The 17,669-nt window shown below is 39.6% G+C and overlaps 1 protein-coding gene across 6 annotated transcripts in view; it reads right to left on the bottom strand.

Moving 5' to 3' along the window:
* ZNF407 (zinc finger protein 407) overlaps positions 1 to 17,669 on the bottom strand; it is a 409,125-nt gene that overhangs the window by 154,622 nt on the left and 236,834 nt on the right. For 4 of the 6 annotated variants that reach the window (XM_057698831.1, XM_057698836.1, XM_057698832.1 and 1 more), the window contains exons 5-7: positions 14,494 to 14,660; positions 10,791 to 10,874; positions 2,519 to 2,639 (exon numbers count right to left, since the gene is read on the bottom strand). In XM_057698831.1, coding sequence (XP_057554814.1) covers positions 2,519 to 2,639; positions 10,791 to 10,874; positions 14,494 to 14,660 — 372 coding nt within the window. Of the gene's footprint in view, positions 1 to 2,518; positions 2,640 to 10,790; positions 10,875 to 11,330; positions 11,363 to 14,493; positions 14,661 to 17,669 lie in introns of those variants that run through there. The other 2 variants (XM_057698835.1, XM_057698837.1) reach the window with 2 other exon arrangements.

The raw sequence follows: 17,669 nt of genomic DNA, 5'->3' as shown, positions 1-17,669 counted from the left end.
AATAGCCTTAAATCATACTTCTAGGAATATCTTCCCCCAAAATCATGGATATGCACAAAGATTTAGGAAAAAGTATTTTTGAAGTAAAAACCTGAAAATAGCATAAATGTCTAAAAATTTAATAGTTATTTTTGTTTATCAACCTAACATCAGACCATAAAGTATTAAAATCAGATTGAAGAAAAGAATGGTTTTCAAATGGGCCTTTTGAAACTTTAAGGTATTTCAGTAATTATGTAACAATTGATTTTGGGGTTTTTTTTAACTTCAAAAACTGTAAAAAAAAAAAAAAAAAATCCATCATGGCATGTATTATAAATAAATTTAAGACACTAAAGACCTTCATGGCACTGAAACTCCTGCACTACCTCACTGAACAGTATCTTGAGGTTGTCAGGTCAAGTAAAAACTACCACCAGCTAAAGTCCTAACCTGAGAGGAGAGTGAACACAAGGGCTGACGTGCACACCCAGGCTCTGGCGCGGCGACCCCGCTGTGCTCCTCGCCACACGCACGGCAGCAGTGCTCCTAAAGCTGCAACCCGGATCAATGTCTTCCACAAACGGGGAAGAGGCAGACTGGCTTCAGGGAGCTCCTGACGACCCGTCCCTGCCGAGTGCTCCCCCCAAAGTCACACACTGGACACTGAGGCTGCTCCAACAGCAACTGTTAGCAAGAACCGCCCCCACAGAAAACTCTGTGCTTGTCGAACAGCCTTCCGTGAAAGTCATTAGTGTCACGATGGGTGACTGTTACCGACTGTAACTCTGAAACCTGTAGCTGGTAGGTACCACTTTTAGCTATTTTATACATGGGGTCTATACAAGATCATGTTTGAAGTAACTTCTGAGACTTAAAAATTATAGTTTGAAAACCACAGTTACACAGGATTAATGAAATAAGGTGGTTATACAATTTGTGTGAAAAATAAAATTTACAATAAAAGAAACCACCAAATAAAAACAAAAAACAAACAAAAACAATGATTCAAAACGTAGGCATAAAGTACAGACTGAAAGAACATAATCCCAACAGCTGAGCGATAATTAAAGGAAGTTTTTATAAATTTGTAATTGCTTTCCTGTGTTCCACAGGGAAGGCAACTACAGTATGGCCTCTTTAATAAGGAAAAAGTGTTCAATATGTTCGTTTTTTAAAGAACCCATATTATCAGCACCTTAGAATTTCTATGTCTACCTCTAACTGGGTCACCATTTTACCAAATCTCAAAGAAACACCAATCTAGTGTTAGGCAAAGACAGAACTGATAAAATGTTGAATGAATGAATAATTGATGAATGAAATATACCCGTAATATCTCGGTACTATTCGATGACCTTCAACATAAAACTGAATGCAATAATGAGGATAACGATAGAGATTATGGCAATATATTTACTGAATGCACAGGCTACATCCACAGGAGTAAGAAAGCCTATTTTTTAACGAAGGCCTCAGGCTAAAGGTATAGATTCTGATATGTAACAAAGGCAGGCTGCATGGAAGAATCACCCTCAATGTTTCCACATCTTCATGCACAACAGGGGCTGTGAGCCCTCTGCCCCACAGCCTGGCTGACTGAGGCCCTAAGAAGATGTCCCTCAGTCGCCTGCACACCCCGTGGTGTCTCCCACACCACAGTGAGCTCTGCATGCACGCGCGCCGGCTCCCCGCACAGCGCCATCCAGCCACAGCCCACACCCCCGTTTCACTCTCCGCCACGCCCAGGACACACGGGCCTCGTCACAGAGTACAACGGGGTCATTCCCCACTCCTGCTTCTCCGCACCTGGGCTTCGCTGCCTCCGTGAAGTTACTCTGCACCCTGGCAGATGTCACGTAGCCTCTGCGGCCTCCACAAGTGGACAGAGCACTCATGACTTCCAACACGCTCTCAGCACAGAAGTGCCACACTGTACCGTTACCTCCTGCGTCCTCGTAGAACACACACGTCTGACAGTTACCTACCTTTTAAGCTGTGGCTGAGACGCTCTCTCCTCTAGCAGGACTGAGCTTGTTCCTTCCCTATGCGCTCCCCTGGCCTTTCTAAATACCACTGAAATCTGTACGATAAATATTTACCAACATTACAAGTCACCCATGATGCTACAACACCCTTAAAGGCAGGAAGCATTTCTTACATTCTCTTCATTGTCTAAACGAGCGCCTCACTCAGAGTAGATGAGATGCCACGTGCACTGAATAACTGATTAATTGGATGGTTCCTTACTTTGAGTAAAGAAATAAAATCACTTGGAAGTCAGGTGCACCAAATGGATTATAAAACCTAAAGGCTAAGATTTTAAAAAATGGAAAAGAACTTTACATTTTTAAAAACAGTTACCAAAATTAGGTGGTGTAACACTCCCGTTCCTAACATGTGAGTCATGCTTTAAATCATGCTAATTCATGTTAATCAAAAAAGAAAAACAAAACCAATTTGCTATGGTGAGTTTAATAGGATTTTCACCCACCATGATGACCCACTTGATTCCACTTGCTCTGTAATGAACTGTTACCTGTAGTCACACCAGGGGCACCTGTACGGCTTCTCTCCAGTGTGTACCCGCTTATGCCGCGTCAGATGAGATTGGGTTGTGGAGGCAAAGTTACACTCATCGCATTTAAAAGGTTTTTCTCCTGTAATATATCAAGAATAGTTGTAGATGAATCACTACAAAAATTGGAAATTAAGGGCTTAATCTGTTATTAACAATGAAAAAGACACATACTTCCATGAAATTTTAAGGCTACACATATTTAGGATATTTGAATATTTATTCACAGAGTGAGAAAGTTAAAAGATACCATTGATTTTTATTTCTCTATTTAGAACAGAAGCAAGATACATATAATGCAGTTCAAATGTAACATACCAAGAGGAAAGTAAATTATCTAATCTAAACAGAAACACAGTGAAGCACTCATCCAGATAAAAACATAAATATCCAGCTTTGGTTTAGCACTGTATCTGGAATCATTTAACAAACTATGTTAGACTAGAGCCATTATAAAAGTATCAGTGAGGTTAAAACCAGCGAAAACTATATAACAAAGATATACTTTGAATACACAGTGTAAAACTTATTAAATCTTAAATATGAAGAAAAAAATAAAACCAAGCTATAAATTGACATCAATTTAAAAAAATGTTAGAAGTAAAGAATTATAATTCATTCAGTTGAGTAAAAGGTAAAGAGGCTTCAAAGGAACATTTGAACTAATATTTAACAGCACTGTAAATTCCATCTCCCTGCGTAGACACCCTTGATCTGTCTGCACCTACAGCTCGGCTGTGGGCTGGTTCAAGGACCTGCCCAGGACCATGGCCCTCTGATTGACACCTTTCTCTCCTTTACACACAAACTCAAAGACATCAGGTCTGGCCAGTTTTTAATTCCACTAGCTACACTGGCTGGTGAGCACCTGAGATGGGGTGATTTAACTTTAATTAGTATAAATTTAAATTTAAAACCTGATACTAAATTCATTTGTTGAAAAAATATTTTAAGTCTGGAACAGCTCTGGAATGAGAATCTACTTTTTGATACGTAAATGTTATCAAATCTAAATACAGATCATGAATCTCAGATAAAAATTTGGCCTCTGTATTGAAATGTGCTAGAAATGCAAAATACACACCAATTCCAAGATCCGGGGTGGGGGGGGGAGGAGGAGAATAAAATATTGGTAATAATGTTAAATTGACTTCATGTTCAAATGATAAGTTGGATGTATCTGGTTGAATTATCTATTTATAAAAAATAATTTCATCTATTACTTTTTCCTTTTTTTAATATGGTTACCAGGCAACTTAAAAGTGATAATGTGTATAGCTCACATTACATATGAACTAGAGAAAACTTCACCACCTCTTCCCCAAAACACAGTTGTGATATACAGAAATACTCTTGTCAAGAGACATTTTTCCTGAGAAATTTTACACACAGGATGGATTAATTTTACATATGTTCAGTAATTCCACTTGTTATTTATTTCCCATGTTTTTGTAATAGTTTTATAAGTATACTAACATACAGAAAATGAGGGATGAAATATGTTAGTTTAAAATGACTCTACATCTATTCAGCTAACAACGAAATTATGTCTGCCCTGAAAATGAGAACGTTTAGAAACTGGTCCTACATTCTCTACGCCTGTTTACGTAGCCTTCCCGAGAGCTGCGGTAATCTTCACGGAATGCACACACATCTCATCTGACGGTATTGTATCTGTCACCGCAGCCCAGGGCAGCAGTTAGAAGAAGCCAAAAGGACTTCAATTCCAATCCAGGTTTTGCCATATTTCGCTCCCTACCTGGTAACCCCCTGAGCAAGATCAGGAGGAGAACACGCCAAACGCACAGATAACTGTGAGGATCAAAGCAGAGCGGGTGCAGGGAAGGTACCCGGCAGGGAACCCGATGGCCAGTGCTCCATCACTACTAGGCCAGGACTCCCGCCTAAGCACCGGAAACTGCAAACCACTCTCACAAAGATAAAAGCAGCAGCACACAAATGGTTCTCATTGAGAGCTCAGAGCCAATAACAAAGTAAAAATTTATAGCATACATAACATAATTAATGGCTTTGCAAAGTTAGTGAACTTGACACAGAGGTATCATTTAACAGATTCTACCAGGAAGTATTTGACTTATTCTTATAAAAAGAAGACCATATACAGAGTAAAAATCTTGAAGCTGAGAGGGATTTTTGTCTCTTTTAGCCATTTGTCCTTAAGATAAACCCCATGTACAACACCCCAATCAAGTGGTCACCCAGGGTCAGCCAGAATAACTCTTTGTTCTTAGTGTCTAAACCGCTGGTTAGGTCACTTAAATTGCTATAGATAACTCAACTGTACTGAACTGACATAAAAAAAAAATCACTTTCACGATGATGGCAGGTTTTGCTTTTGTTTGAGGGACAATACGTGATCTTCGAATTGCATAGAGCTAAAATAAAATTGTGCAGTCTTCAAATGTGACACAGGAATATTCTATGTCATAGAAATATATAAACATTCATACACAAGCATATCTGAAAACTTCCTCATTCATTATAAAGACTGAGTTGCTCATTAAATTCAATTAAGAGTACCTTAACTGTACACCGATGTCAGAGTAGTTCACATGGAAAACAGAAACACAAAGGGAAGCACTCACCTGGATAAAAAACGCTGTTATTAATTATTTCAGTGACTTGACATACCTGCCTAGACTGACATAGGAGGCAGAACGGAACTATTACCACAATCAAAGCAGCGAACACAAGCCTCACCCACAGAGGTGTCCTTGTACTTTTCCTTCTTCTGATCATCCCATCCCCAAGCAAAGGTTCTGTCGCTATGTATTAGCACTTTCCAGAAACGTATACACGTGGAAACATGCAGCATGACTCTCTTTTGTCTGGCCTCTTGCAGCATTATTTTGTGCTTCACTCATGTTGCTTCAGGTGTAAATACTTGGTTTACTTTTATGCTGAGCTGCAGAGCAGTATTCCATTACATGAACGTCATGTGTATGCATTCATCCACTGAAGGACTTCTGAGTTATTTTCATTGTTGAGAATTAGAAATAAAGCTGCTATGAATGTTCTCGTGCGAGTCTTTCCTTGGACATGTGTTTCCTTCTCTACTGGGTAAGTATTAGGAGTGGGGTAGCTGGGTCATACGGTAGGTACACACCCCACTTTCTAAGAAACTGCCAAACTGTTTCCCGAAGTGGTCTGACCATTTTACATTCCTCCTAGTTGTGTTTGAGAGTTCTCGTTGCTCCGAATCATCACAGCACTCAGTGTGCTTAGCGCTTTAAATCTGCATTTCTCTAATGATGACTTGAAAACTGTTTCATGTGCCATACATTTACATTCTGTGGTTAAGTGCCTGGGCAAATATTTTGACCCTTTTTTAATCGCTTGGTTTCTTAAAATTATGTTCTGAGAGCATTTTACATGTTACAGATACAAGTCCTTTATAAGAGTTATGATATACACACATTGTTTCCAGTCTGTAGTTTGTCTTTTCAGTCTACTATTCATATGAATTAGGCTTGTGATGCACTGCCACCTAAGAGATCCTTGCTAATCCATGATCATGAAGACTCTTCCCCTAAATTTGCTTTTAGAATTTATATAAGGTTTTATATTTAGATTAAGATCATTTTGAGTTCATTTTTGTATATGATGTGATATATGGGTCAAAGTTTATTTTTACTGTACATGGATAGCCAATTGTTCCAGCATTATGTATCGAAGAGATTAACTACCTTTGCTCTTCGGTCAGAGCTCAGTTGACCACGTAGGTGTGGGTTGTTTTGTAATCTCTATTCCATTCCATTGATGCATTTGTCTACCTTGATGACAACACCAGAATGACTTGATTATTGAAGCTTTATAATAAGTCATGAAGTCAGATTGTATAAGTCAAGTTTGTTCATCTTTCTCAAAGTTGTTTGATACTTCACTGTTGCATTTCCATATGAATCTTAAAATCAACTTGTCAATTTCTTGGGGAAAAAAAAGTCTGAAGGATTTGAAATGATCAATGTGAGAGGAAATGAAATCTTAACAACACTGAGTCTTCCAATCCATGAACATGGGATATCACTCTATTCAGGTCTTCCTTCATTTCTCTCAGCAGTATTTTAAAGTTTCCCGTGTAGAGGTTTTGCACATCATTTGTTAAATCTATATCTAAAGGTTGTTCCTTGGTCAAAAACAATGGACAAATACATGCATGAGTCTATTCCGCTTCACTGATCCATCTGGAAATCTTTATGCCAATACAATACTGACATGACTAGTGAAACCAGATACTAAGACTTCAAATTGGGTGGTGTGAATCTTCCACTTTTAATATAATGAACCTAAGGGGTCAAACAATTTAAAGATTCTTTTCATTAAGCAAATTCACAAGTATATTCTGATGTCTACTTATTCCATTCAAGTAAAGTGTTTCAAGTGTGTTGGCATCAGAGTCACTGATAACTGGTTTATTCTATCAGCCTTGGTAGTCATCGTTTAGCTATCCATTTTTCATGGATTTGGTGGGAATCTAGAAGGGTAACATCATGGATTCATTGTCTGAGTCTGTGGTATAAATAAAAGGTCATCCAAGCTCCTCAAGGTTAATGTTCTTGGTGAGAGGTTTAACATAAATACTTAAAAAACAAGGTAAATGTAACAAGCTTATTTCATTTAAACTTTTATGGCAATTTTAGGTGACGCAATTTAAACTTAAAAAAAAACCCACACTTTTAAAGAATAACGTCATTTAGATTCTCTACAGCTCTAATAATTTGAAGTTCATATCAAGCTGACATTATAAGGCAAAAAACTATAAATTGTCATTTCATATTTAACTTGACAACACAACAGATTAAACTATGTAGTATTAAGAAATTGTGAATAATCTATAAACTGACAGAGAGAAAATATAATGCTACTAAAATATGTTCCATGAAATACTAAGCTACAGCCACTAAGTAAAGGAAGGATCAAGCATGTCTGGGCTCTTGAAGGCCAAGAACTCTCTGTCGATACAGACTATAGTTTGTTCAGTCTGTACATAGTAGTGAATTTGTAACTCATTAATTCTGTTATATGTTCAACACTATTGTTGGAATATGTTCATCGGTTTCTCTTTTTTATCCAGAAATGATCCTTTCTTCAGGAAATTTCAGGTAATTTCTTCAGGGAAATACAATTCAGAAATACAGAAGTAGCTCTTGTCTGTTAGTCTCAATTACAGCAAACAAACAAACAAACAAAAACCCAAAACAGACAAACAAAAACTCAACTTCTAGACTAAAAAATTTCAAAGGAAATCTTACAAATTCTAAGTAAGAATCTCAGTTTCCTAATATTTGTTAACTGCATGAAACGAGATAGGTGCTACATGAGGAGTCACACATACCTGCTAAGGAAAATTTTTTGATGGACTGATCAAACTGATTTGGTGCACTGGGAACAGCTCTGAATTCTTTGCCATTCTAAAGCCAAAGGGATCAATAAGCCTATGAGTGAGATATTAAGTACTCTTGAACAACGCTAGCTGTAAATCATCAGGGCTATCTGCATACATCCTGCCGGTGGAATCTCCTTTCTGCCTGTCTCCCTCACACAAGAGTACACAGTAGTTCAGATTGTGTTGCTCTTCGTACTTTGCTTGACAAGCAATAATCTTGGTGAAAATAACCACTGAGGAATATTCGGCCTCCGAGGTCCCCCTGACAGAAGAGTGAAAGGAAGCCGGAGGAGGGCCACCAGCACCGCCATGGCTACGGGCAGACAGCCGTGCTCCCTGTGTGTCAACAATCTGTCAGACGGCCAAAGCCCTCTTCCTGGAAGCTCGCAAGGCATTCCTTTGGGCGGGTTGGTGGTTATTAAGCCGGCCAAGACTCTTCCACTACACGTGAGGATTTGCTCCTGTGCCCTTGAATCAAGGGTCTCTGACAGGTGATAAAAGTAAATCTCGGAATGCAAGATGTTTTGTGTCAGCCCCCCAGACAGTCTGTATTGCAGTGGGGAATTATTTACGCCACTTGCAACACTTTTGATACCTATCCCTTTCCAAGCTGACTGTAATTTGGGTGGGCACTCTGTGGTAAAAAGGTAAACCATGTCAAAGAGGACTACATCAGAGAAACACAGATTTCAAATGAACCAAACAAATCTGGCCTTGGGGAAAAAAAACCAAAAAACAACCAGTTCCATGTTGCTTAAATATTATAAATCCAGCATAAAAGCTAAGGGTCTAGACTGAGTTTACTCAGCTGTTTGGCTGAAGCAAACTGTCTTAAGAACTGACTTTGGTATTAAAGAATCACGTTTGATTTGTGCCACAGAGGCAGATAAATGCCAAAAAGACAGATGCCTCTGTCTGTGAGACATTGTCCTATATGGTATAAAGTTAATAGCAAAGTAATAAGGAGCCTCTGGACCTGACATAAAATATAAAGTTGTGCCTGCCCGATGCAGGTTTATGATCGATCACCTGTAAACGCCTGTGATCACAGCATTACCGGCCTCTCTGCAGTGGGAAGAGGCAGCACGGCCAGGATGGCAACGGCGGCGTGCAGGGGGCCGGCTAGTCCCCAGGGCCACACCAGGGGGAGGCCATTTGCATAGCAACAGTTCGGGCATCAATAAACTGAAACATTAAGAATGAGGAAACCCCACATGAACACACTTTATCACACATATGCCCAACTTGTCCAACATAGTAGCCAAGGACAACAGCCATCCACTGGGCTCTTCTGCCATCTCTTCCACTGAAACTTTAAATCAATGGATTAAAAGCATGCAATCACAGGTTTAATTTAAAATAGAATTTTATGTTTACAAAGTCTCAGTTTTCAACATTCACACTGGACATGTCTCAACTCAATAAAAACCCTTATCCCGTATGGAAATTTGAATCATATAAAGTTAAGATTCAAGAGGAATGGCTAGCATTAATTTCCACTGATCTTATAAACACCATAATGGGCATCAAAGCTCCTTGCAGCTAACTGTTAAATATAACATACCAAGAACCAAAATGTACCATAAGCAACATATTTCATGTATCTTACTTTTACGCCATTTTGAGTATAATTGCCAAACTCAACCATTCTCATGGTACCCAAGTAAAAGTCTAACACTGAGTTACAAATTCTATAACCACATGACCTATCATCTCAATGAAAGTAAAAAGTGGCTCTATTAATAGTTACGAGGGACATCACCAAAAATCAGCTCTGTCCCAGGCACTTATAATTCAGAAGTTAATTAACTTACGACTTATTACAGCATACCAACAGGTAATCAACTTTAATAAATGTTTAAAACATTTCAAGCTTACGTGTTTCTAAACAAGGCATCTAGTTTATTTTGTTGAATCACCAAGAATGCACATCACAAAAAAAAAAAGGATTCTTTTTAATGTCTTTATCTGCTTAAGTTGCCTCTTCACTGCTTTCCATTCTTTTTCTTTTTTTTAAAGCTTTTTTTTTCCTTTCTTTGATGTGGACATTTTTAAAGTCTTTATTGAATTTATTACAGTATTGCTTCTGTTTCATGTTTTGATTTTTTGGCTGCATGTGGGATGTTAGCTCACCGACCAGGGATCAAACCTGCACCCCTTGCACTGGAAGGCGAAGTCTTAACCACAGGACCGCCAGGGAAGTCCCAACTGCGTTCTGTTCTTAGTCACAAAAGTACCTGAAACTGTACTGAACTACAAACACATCTCCCTGTTCCAATTCACAGAGGGACTGCCGGCTAGAGGGTCAGGAGGTTAAGGGAGGCCAAGGCAGAGCTGGGAAGGCAGGGCTGTAGGTAAGCAGGTGAGAAGCAGCTAAGAGGTGGGGTGAGCAGGCAAGCAGGCAGGGAGGGACTGAGAGGATGAGGTGAGCCTGAGAGGAAGGCAGACCCCCCCTCCCAGCTGCACCCCAGCTTCACCCACCACCCCCAAGGCAGGGTCCTGCCCACAGAGAAGTGTCTTGTGCGTCTGCATGTTGGAGGCCGAACACTTTTTTCCCTCCTACTTAACGTGCATTTACAGAGGACACCTGACCCATAAAGCACAGTAGGCTTGTTCTGCAAACACAAGCAGACAAATTAAAATCTTCTACTATTCAAGCAGAATTTTCAGGAGGCCCTCAAGTATACGGACTTTACAAAAATCGAAAGGGGAGGTAATCCAGGGCCAAGAACAAGTGCTGGGGGGCCCGCCTGGGCTGGCTGCCTGCTGACGGACTGGCTGCCTGCTGACGGACGGGCAGGCCGGGGGCCGGGCGGCCGTACTGACCTGTGTGTTGCCTGCGGTGCTTGGTGAGGGCGTGCCGGGTCCCGCCAGCAAAGCCACAGAGGTCACACAGGAACGACTTCTCGCCTGTTGCAACAATAAACAGATGAGGGACTGCGGAGGTCACAGATCATTAAAACATATCTATCAAGGCTTTCAGGGTTACTAATTCCTCCAATCAAATGTTTCCATGTAAATATGTCAAATGGGAATGAAATTACCACTGCGGTTTATTGACTGTGATAAAATCTGAAAAGCACCACTGAACATAATTACATACTTGTCAGACCCATAAAAATTAGCTTTATTATCAATGGAATGGTTTTGTACAACTTCATTTCTGGTAGATGTCTTCCAGATGGGGCTGCTTTATGCACTCGAACAGTTTTTATGCATATCCTGATTTTTTACAATTCCCATACATCTGGCCTTTCTGAGCTGACTAAAGATTGCTTGGAATAGTTAATATACAGTATACATGATTCTGTTTAAATAAAACATATTGAATTTTCTAACAAGTGAAGGATATTGAATTGGTTTTACCTGATTCTATCAGCATCTTCTTTAATAACTTCCTACTTAATAACATGAATTAAACAGTTGCATTGAATATACTGAAGATCCCAGCTACAAAAAAACCTATATTACTCCATTCAGTGCTGTTTATGCTCCTCCAACTTTCTTGGCACAAAAAAGGAAGTCTAGGGATTGCTAAAGAAATTGTATAAAAACCCCTACTTTTCATCTTTAATGATGACTCTTGACTGGAAAACTCTGCAACAATGAGAGACAGATTTGGCAGACTTTGTTAAAAATATTTAAATGATCATTTTTAAAAACACTTTTACACAAGCTAACATTCTGCACTAGTTTATAAATGCAATCTCTCTCTCTCTTCTACAGCATTTTTGGGCAATAAGTGCTGGCACCTAGGCAGTTTATCCCATGAGGCTCACAAAGAAGAGAAAAGGAGAGTAAAAATGCTAACCTTGGAGAGAGTCAGTGAAATTATAAAATACTTTTCAAAAATAAAATAAATCATTTTATCTATCTTTATCTACTTTACTCGTTTGAATGCTTAATGCAACAAGTCTTTCAAGGGTTCTGCCCGCGTCGGCCTGCGCTTTGTTCTAAAACATTTAGGTGTATCACAACAGAAATTTAGCTTGTGGTGTTTTGGAAATGGTAACTCTGTTTTAAGGTTAGAAAAAACAGTAAATATAGGAAAGCAGAGTGTAACTTTGGTAATCAAAAAGAATCTTCCCTTTATCTAAGGGCAATACTAGCTTCTCTAATTTAAAGGAACATGTATTAATAAAGAGAGTTTTAACCAAGTTATGTCTAATCTTATTTTCCAATGGCAGCTTAAAACACCCATTATTATCATTTGTAAAATAAAGCTAAATTTAAGCACATTTCCTATCTTTACTTCCCTGTTTTGGGGTTAAGTTTATTCCTTGGCATCGTTATATCAATACAGAAAAAAGAATAGAGTAGATGGGCTGTGAAGAATAAAGTTTAATTATAATCACTCATTTAATTATTTAATCAATTTGAAATATAAATCTTTCTAACTAGCTGTATTATCAATTAAATAACACTGAAAGTAGACTTTTCTTTTTATATCCCCAAAGATAACTTGCTCGTTAATATTAACACACTAGTCTACACCGAGGCAAACCTGTCCCCTGTGATTTATTCATCAGCACAGCTTCGGGGGCGTTAACCCCGTGAGTGTGCGGAAATGTGTGTGCTGCCGCCGCACCCGCGCACACACGGTCACACACGCGTATGCGTCTGGTGGTGGATGGGTGCTGGGCTGCCCAGCCAGCAAAGTACCTAATGAGGAAATCGCGTTCTTATTATTTCTGGACTCAAGAAGACTGCGATTCCTTTCTCTCTTTTATGAACTTCTTTGCAATCTACATCTTTCTTGTAAGATATAAACATTAACAGTCATAGACAAATCCTCATGAAATTCATACTCTTTACAGGTGTATGTGCTGCATGTATATATTAAGTTTTATTCCTTTTCCTATTTTAAGATATGTATAGGCACAAAGACAAAAATTACCCATTTTCCATGTGATCTGGTTCTAGATACATTAGTGACCTTGATTCTTTGATGTGTAGGATTTTATCTAGGATGTTAGTCTGCAATGTATTGTATGTCATTTATCTTGGTGGCTTGATTTGTCTGTCATTCTAAATTCAATTTTGCTCTCTATTTTTTTTTTTAGGGGTTAGGGGGAGTTAGGATTGGATAGTGGGCATTAGAGTATTTTTCAAGAAAAAAATTTAAGGAAAAACTAAATGTAATATAATACACTCTATAATATACAGAGGGTTCACTTAACATGCCATATTTATATGATAGCAGAGATACAAAAGGAGACTTTTCTTAACAACTTGAATTAGTTTCAAGCGTGCCATTCTGCATTCAAATATCGAAAGACACGGAAACCAATCCTTTATTTTCTATTAGAAAACAGCCACTGTCCCCTCTCTCTCATTATGGTGCAGACTACAAGACCTAACAACAAAAATCCATATTATTGATCCAGCCAAGTCTCCACAATTATTCTTTAGAAGGAAACGCCGACGATAAATTACATCTGCACTGGCTTTTCATCTGCTGTTCGATATAAGTGATCTCTCAGGGCAGGCTGGAGACCTTAAATCGTCAACGCCCTTGTCAGGGACGCTAAGGAGGCCTGGGCTTCCCACAAACTGCTTCAGAAGAACTTTTAACCTATAATTTCTAACAATAATACAGGGTTCTTGGCAATCAGAAGAACATTTGGGAATGCTGTTTAAAATTCACTTATTTTTTCCTTGAAACAGAACACTTCCTGAGAGCCGTAAAGAGAAAGAAGACCCCAGCACACCAAACAGCCCTTGGTCACCTCGCCACAGTGAGATAAGGCGCCCTCACCACACCCTCGTCAGGAGCTGAGAGGCCCCTGTGCTCCGATAATGAAAACCACGTCATCGACATCCCACAGGACCGCAGGGCAGTTAGGACACGGACATTCACGGAGGTCCCACCTGGGAGGCCTCAGGACCACGCCAGCACAGAGGCACTCTGTGCGCTGCCTTCACCATCCGCCGGCTTAAATTCCAGATAGGCTGTTACATGTTCTGATGCAAAATGTATGTGAATCTGCACTTTTTTAATTATCTAAAATGTATACGAGCTAAATTCAGATTAGTCTCTTTGTATTAATTTCAAAACCTCTCGGATCTGATAGTATTCTCTTCAGAGAAATATTAAATTGATTTTAAAAATTTTAAGTGGTACATAAAACCAAGATTCAGTAATGTTCAAAAGCATGGCAGTGAGTTCACATCAGTAACAAAATATGACTGTTTCACTATGAAAAATGAATCTCCTCAAATGATCTCCTATAATGACCACACCTAAAAAGAGATGTCTACACATACACATACATGTAACCATACACAACGTAAACCGGCTTTGAAATATGAAACTTCTGTTATGTGAACACATGCACGTGTGCACATGCACACACACGTTAAAATGTCCCTTTAAAATTACCCTATCATCAAAACACAAGGAAATGATGCCATATCTTTTAACATAGAATTACCACAATCTTACACCCTTCAGACAGGGACTCCTTGCCATGGGCCGCCGCTGAGATGACGACAGCCCCTCGCCCCCGGCCCCGGCCGCCGGGCCCACCTGTGTGCGTCCTGTAGTGGTCTTTCATGGCAGAGGCCGTGAGGAAGGAGTAATGGCAGGTGGGCCAGGTACACTTGAACGGCTTTTCACCTGTGTGCAGCTTCATGTGGTTGTTCAGGGCCCACTTCTCTGTGAAACTCCTATCACACAAGTGGCATGTAAACTTCCTGCATGGAGGAGAGAAAAGGATGCAACTGTCACCCACACGGTAGCACCTCGGGCCCAGAGAGAAGCAGCCCCAGCCCTGCAGCGTGGCGCGTGCAGGGCGCTGCGAGGAGAACTGCAGGCCTGGTCTGTCATGTCTGTATAACCAGGCATTGATTTTTCTGTCGCGGCCTGGCACTTCAGCCATTTATTCTCTGCTTTGCGGTTGGGCCCAAAGGGTTTGAAAAATTCTGTTACAGTCCAGTCACCCCTGAGGCAAATGTGAGAATAGATTTCACCTGTACAGGCCTACACCACTTATCCAGGGCATGGGCTGTCAGAGCAAAGGCTAAATGAAAAGCTATCCATACGAAACTACTCAGACAACCCCTGCTCTCTGCCAGGCGGCGGCGGCGGCTGGGGCTGCGGGCAGCACTCAGAGCCGAGCCCCGCCCGGAACAACACAGCTCCGGCACACAGCACGCTGCTCCCGGGGAGGAGAGGAACGTTCCAGAGGCATCTCCTTTTTAACAAGAATTCCTTCTGGCTTACCATGCGGGTACATAAAAAGTTCCCTTTGATAAGAATAAAAATAAGGTTATAAATGTAACTTTTAATAAAGTATGCCTTTGAGAAAAAGAAACCTCAATTATTTCCTGTATAGGATAAAAAATGAAAATAACAAATCAATACTCACACCAGAAAATATTTCAGCCCCACAACTCCCAGTTAAAGATCTTTGAATACCTTTAATAATCCAGGCAACATGAACCATAAACAAAAAAACTTTAATACTTTCCCTGGCCGAGCCTCTGTCCCTTTTCCCTTGCATTCAGGAAATCACTAAAATTTACTTTTTATTTCTAATACAATTTGGTTTAAGGCAATCCCTGTGACTGATAAAGTAGTGTCCAGATCATTAATTCAGGATAATGCAGAGTTAAAGAAAAGCAAATTAAAACCCAGTATTCAACATTAAAACAGTTTACTAAGTCAATGAGCACAATGCCACAAAAAAGAGACTGGCAGCCTGACCTGTCGTAAAGCGGTCTATGCTTTTGACACGTTAATACAATTTAAAAAATAAGATTAGAATATCTGTGTTTTCAATTATGATATAAATAAGGGGACGTAAAAACTGTATATTCTTTCCATAAAGGCTTTAACTATAATTTTACAAATTTTCTTAGTCCTAGAAGGGTAAGAAAAAGAATTCCAAGCTCCAATTAATTAATTTTCTTGTTTTGAGGCAAATGTGGATTACTTGAACAAATTAATCATTCAGGTTTCACAAATTCTTATGATTCGAATTATGTAATTAGCTTTTATAGAAATCCCTCTTCATTTGTTATATGTAGTAATATTTTACAATGTTAGATCTTAAGTTAAAACTGGTAAACATTTAAGAAATTTCATATAAAATATTTTAAGTGCTTCATTAATATTAAAATTGCCAATTAATATACTTATATAATGTATGTGCAGAGAAACTACATTTACAGCTCTCAACACAGACTGACTTTGGAATTACTGTATCATTTGATCATTGCTTACTGGTACTAGAGAATGACATATATAACTAAATACTTGGAAATGCACTGTAAAAAAATATCATGTCCGTATATCTCTTTGACGTGTCTTCATGCATTTAACATTTCAAAACCATGACAGGGATCTTATTTCCAAGATAAATTCCCCTATCTACTTATTTCTTCATGTATTTATTGTGGATCTAACCTTCTCCTACAAGAAATAAATAAGGAGGTTAAGTAGATGCTATCTTTTAACAAATAGTTTCTCCAGACTGTATTACAACTTTATGAATGATAAAATAAATCCCTCATTTTTAAATCTACCATGATGTACATTTAACAAAATTACATCTATGAAACCTCAATATATGTACTCTATTATTCATACATAATAAAAATGTTAAACTACAGCTTAGAGCCTGTCGTGAAATGACAAAAGCCAGATAACAAAGAACTAAGGCCACTGCTTGACTTTCAGGCAACCTCATGTGTCTTACAATTTGCTTTATGAAAATGAGTTCATGCACTGGTACATTCAAAAGGACCTGAAATGTTACCAACGTAAAGTGTCCTTAGAAAGACTAAGACCTACTCATCAGTGGGGGGTTTCCTGGAACTGCACAATTCTGAGCCGCAACCACTGTAAAACATCTGCCTCCATGTCATGAGTAAGGATGACGTCCATCCAAGGGATTAGCTCTCCGGGGGGCCTTCAGGAAGCCCACCTGGGGCTCTAGGACAGAGCCTGAGTGAAAATGTGCAGTTCCGTCCTGCCGTGAGGACCAAGAAGGGAAGGTATCGCTGTGTGTTCTGGATATACTTTAGAAAGACCTGAACACCCAACTATGACACAAACGCTGTTCTAGATGGTAGAAACAAAATAGGGAAAGAGTAAGATTTGGCTCTCAAGAAAATCACAGGCTACTAAGCGAGAAAAACCCTTCACAAAGATAACTTCAATGCCAGGAACAAAATGTAAAAGGCCATCATAAATTTAAAAGAAGCAGCAATTAATGGGACAGGGCGGATTAAAGAACACTTCCCAGAGATGGCATTTAATTTAGATGGTAGGAGACAGGTGGAAACGCAGAGCTAGTGGGGAGCACAGGTAAGGGGCAGTGCAGGGAGGGTCCCACAGGTGTGAGCTCCAGGCCCTGACAGGCCACGTCAACGGTGGCCCTAAGGCCGCTGCCCCTCAGCTGGAGATGGCCATCTAGTGTCCCAGGTATCAGCGAAGGCTGGGACCTACATTAGGCTGGATTAAGTGATATAAATGTGTTCCTGTCCCCACATGGTGGTCTTCCATCAGAAACGTCTTGTTTAACTGAACTGACGATATATTAGAAAGAGGTCTGTTTGGCAAAACGCTTGCTAGTCGTCTCTTTCACCGTGCAGGGAGTGAGAGTCAGGCAGTTAAAGCGTGTACAACAATGAGTGAAATCACGTAAAGAGCACAGCCTGAAAGAGCAGACGAGGTCAGCACTCAACAGTATCACGGCG

The sequence above is a fragment of the Hippopotamus amphibius genome, chromosome 11 (genome assembly GCF_030028045.1).
Source record: "Hippopotamus amphibius kiboko isolate mHipAmp2 chromosome 11, mHipAmp2.hap2, whole genome shotgun sequence".
NCBI lineage: Eukaryota > Metazoa > Chordata > Mammalia > Artiodactyla > Hippopotamidae > Hippopotamus > Hippopotamus amphibius.
The sequence above is the reverse complement of the archived record's forward strand: the minus strand, read 5'-3'. Positions and strand labels throughout refer to the sequence as shown.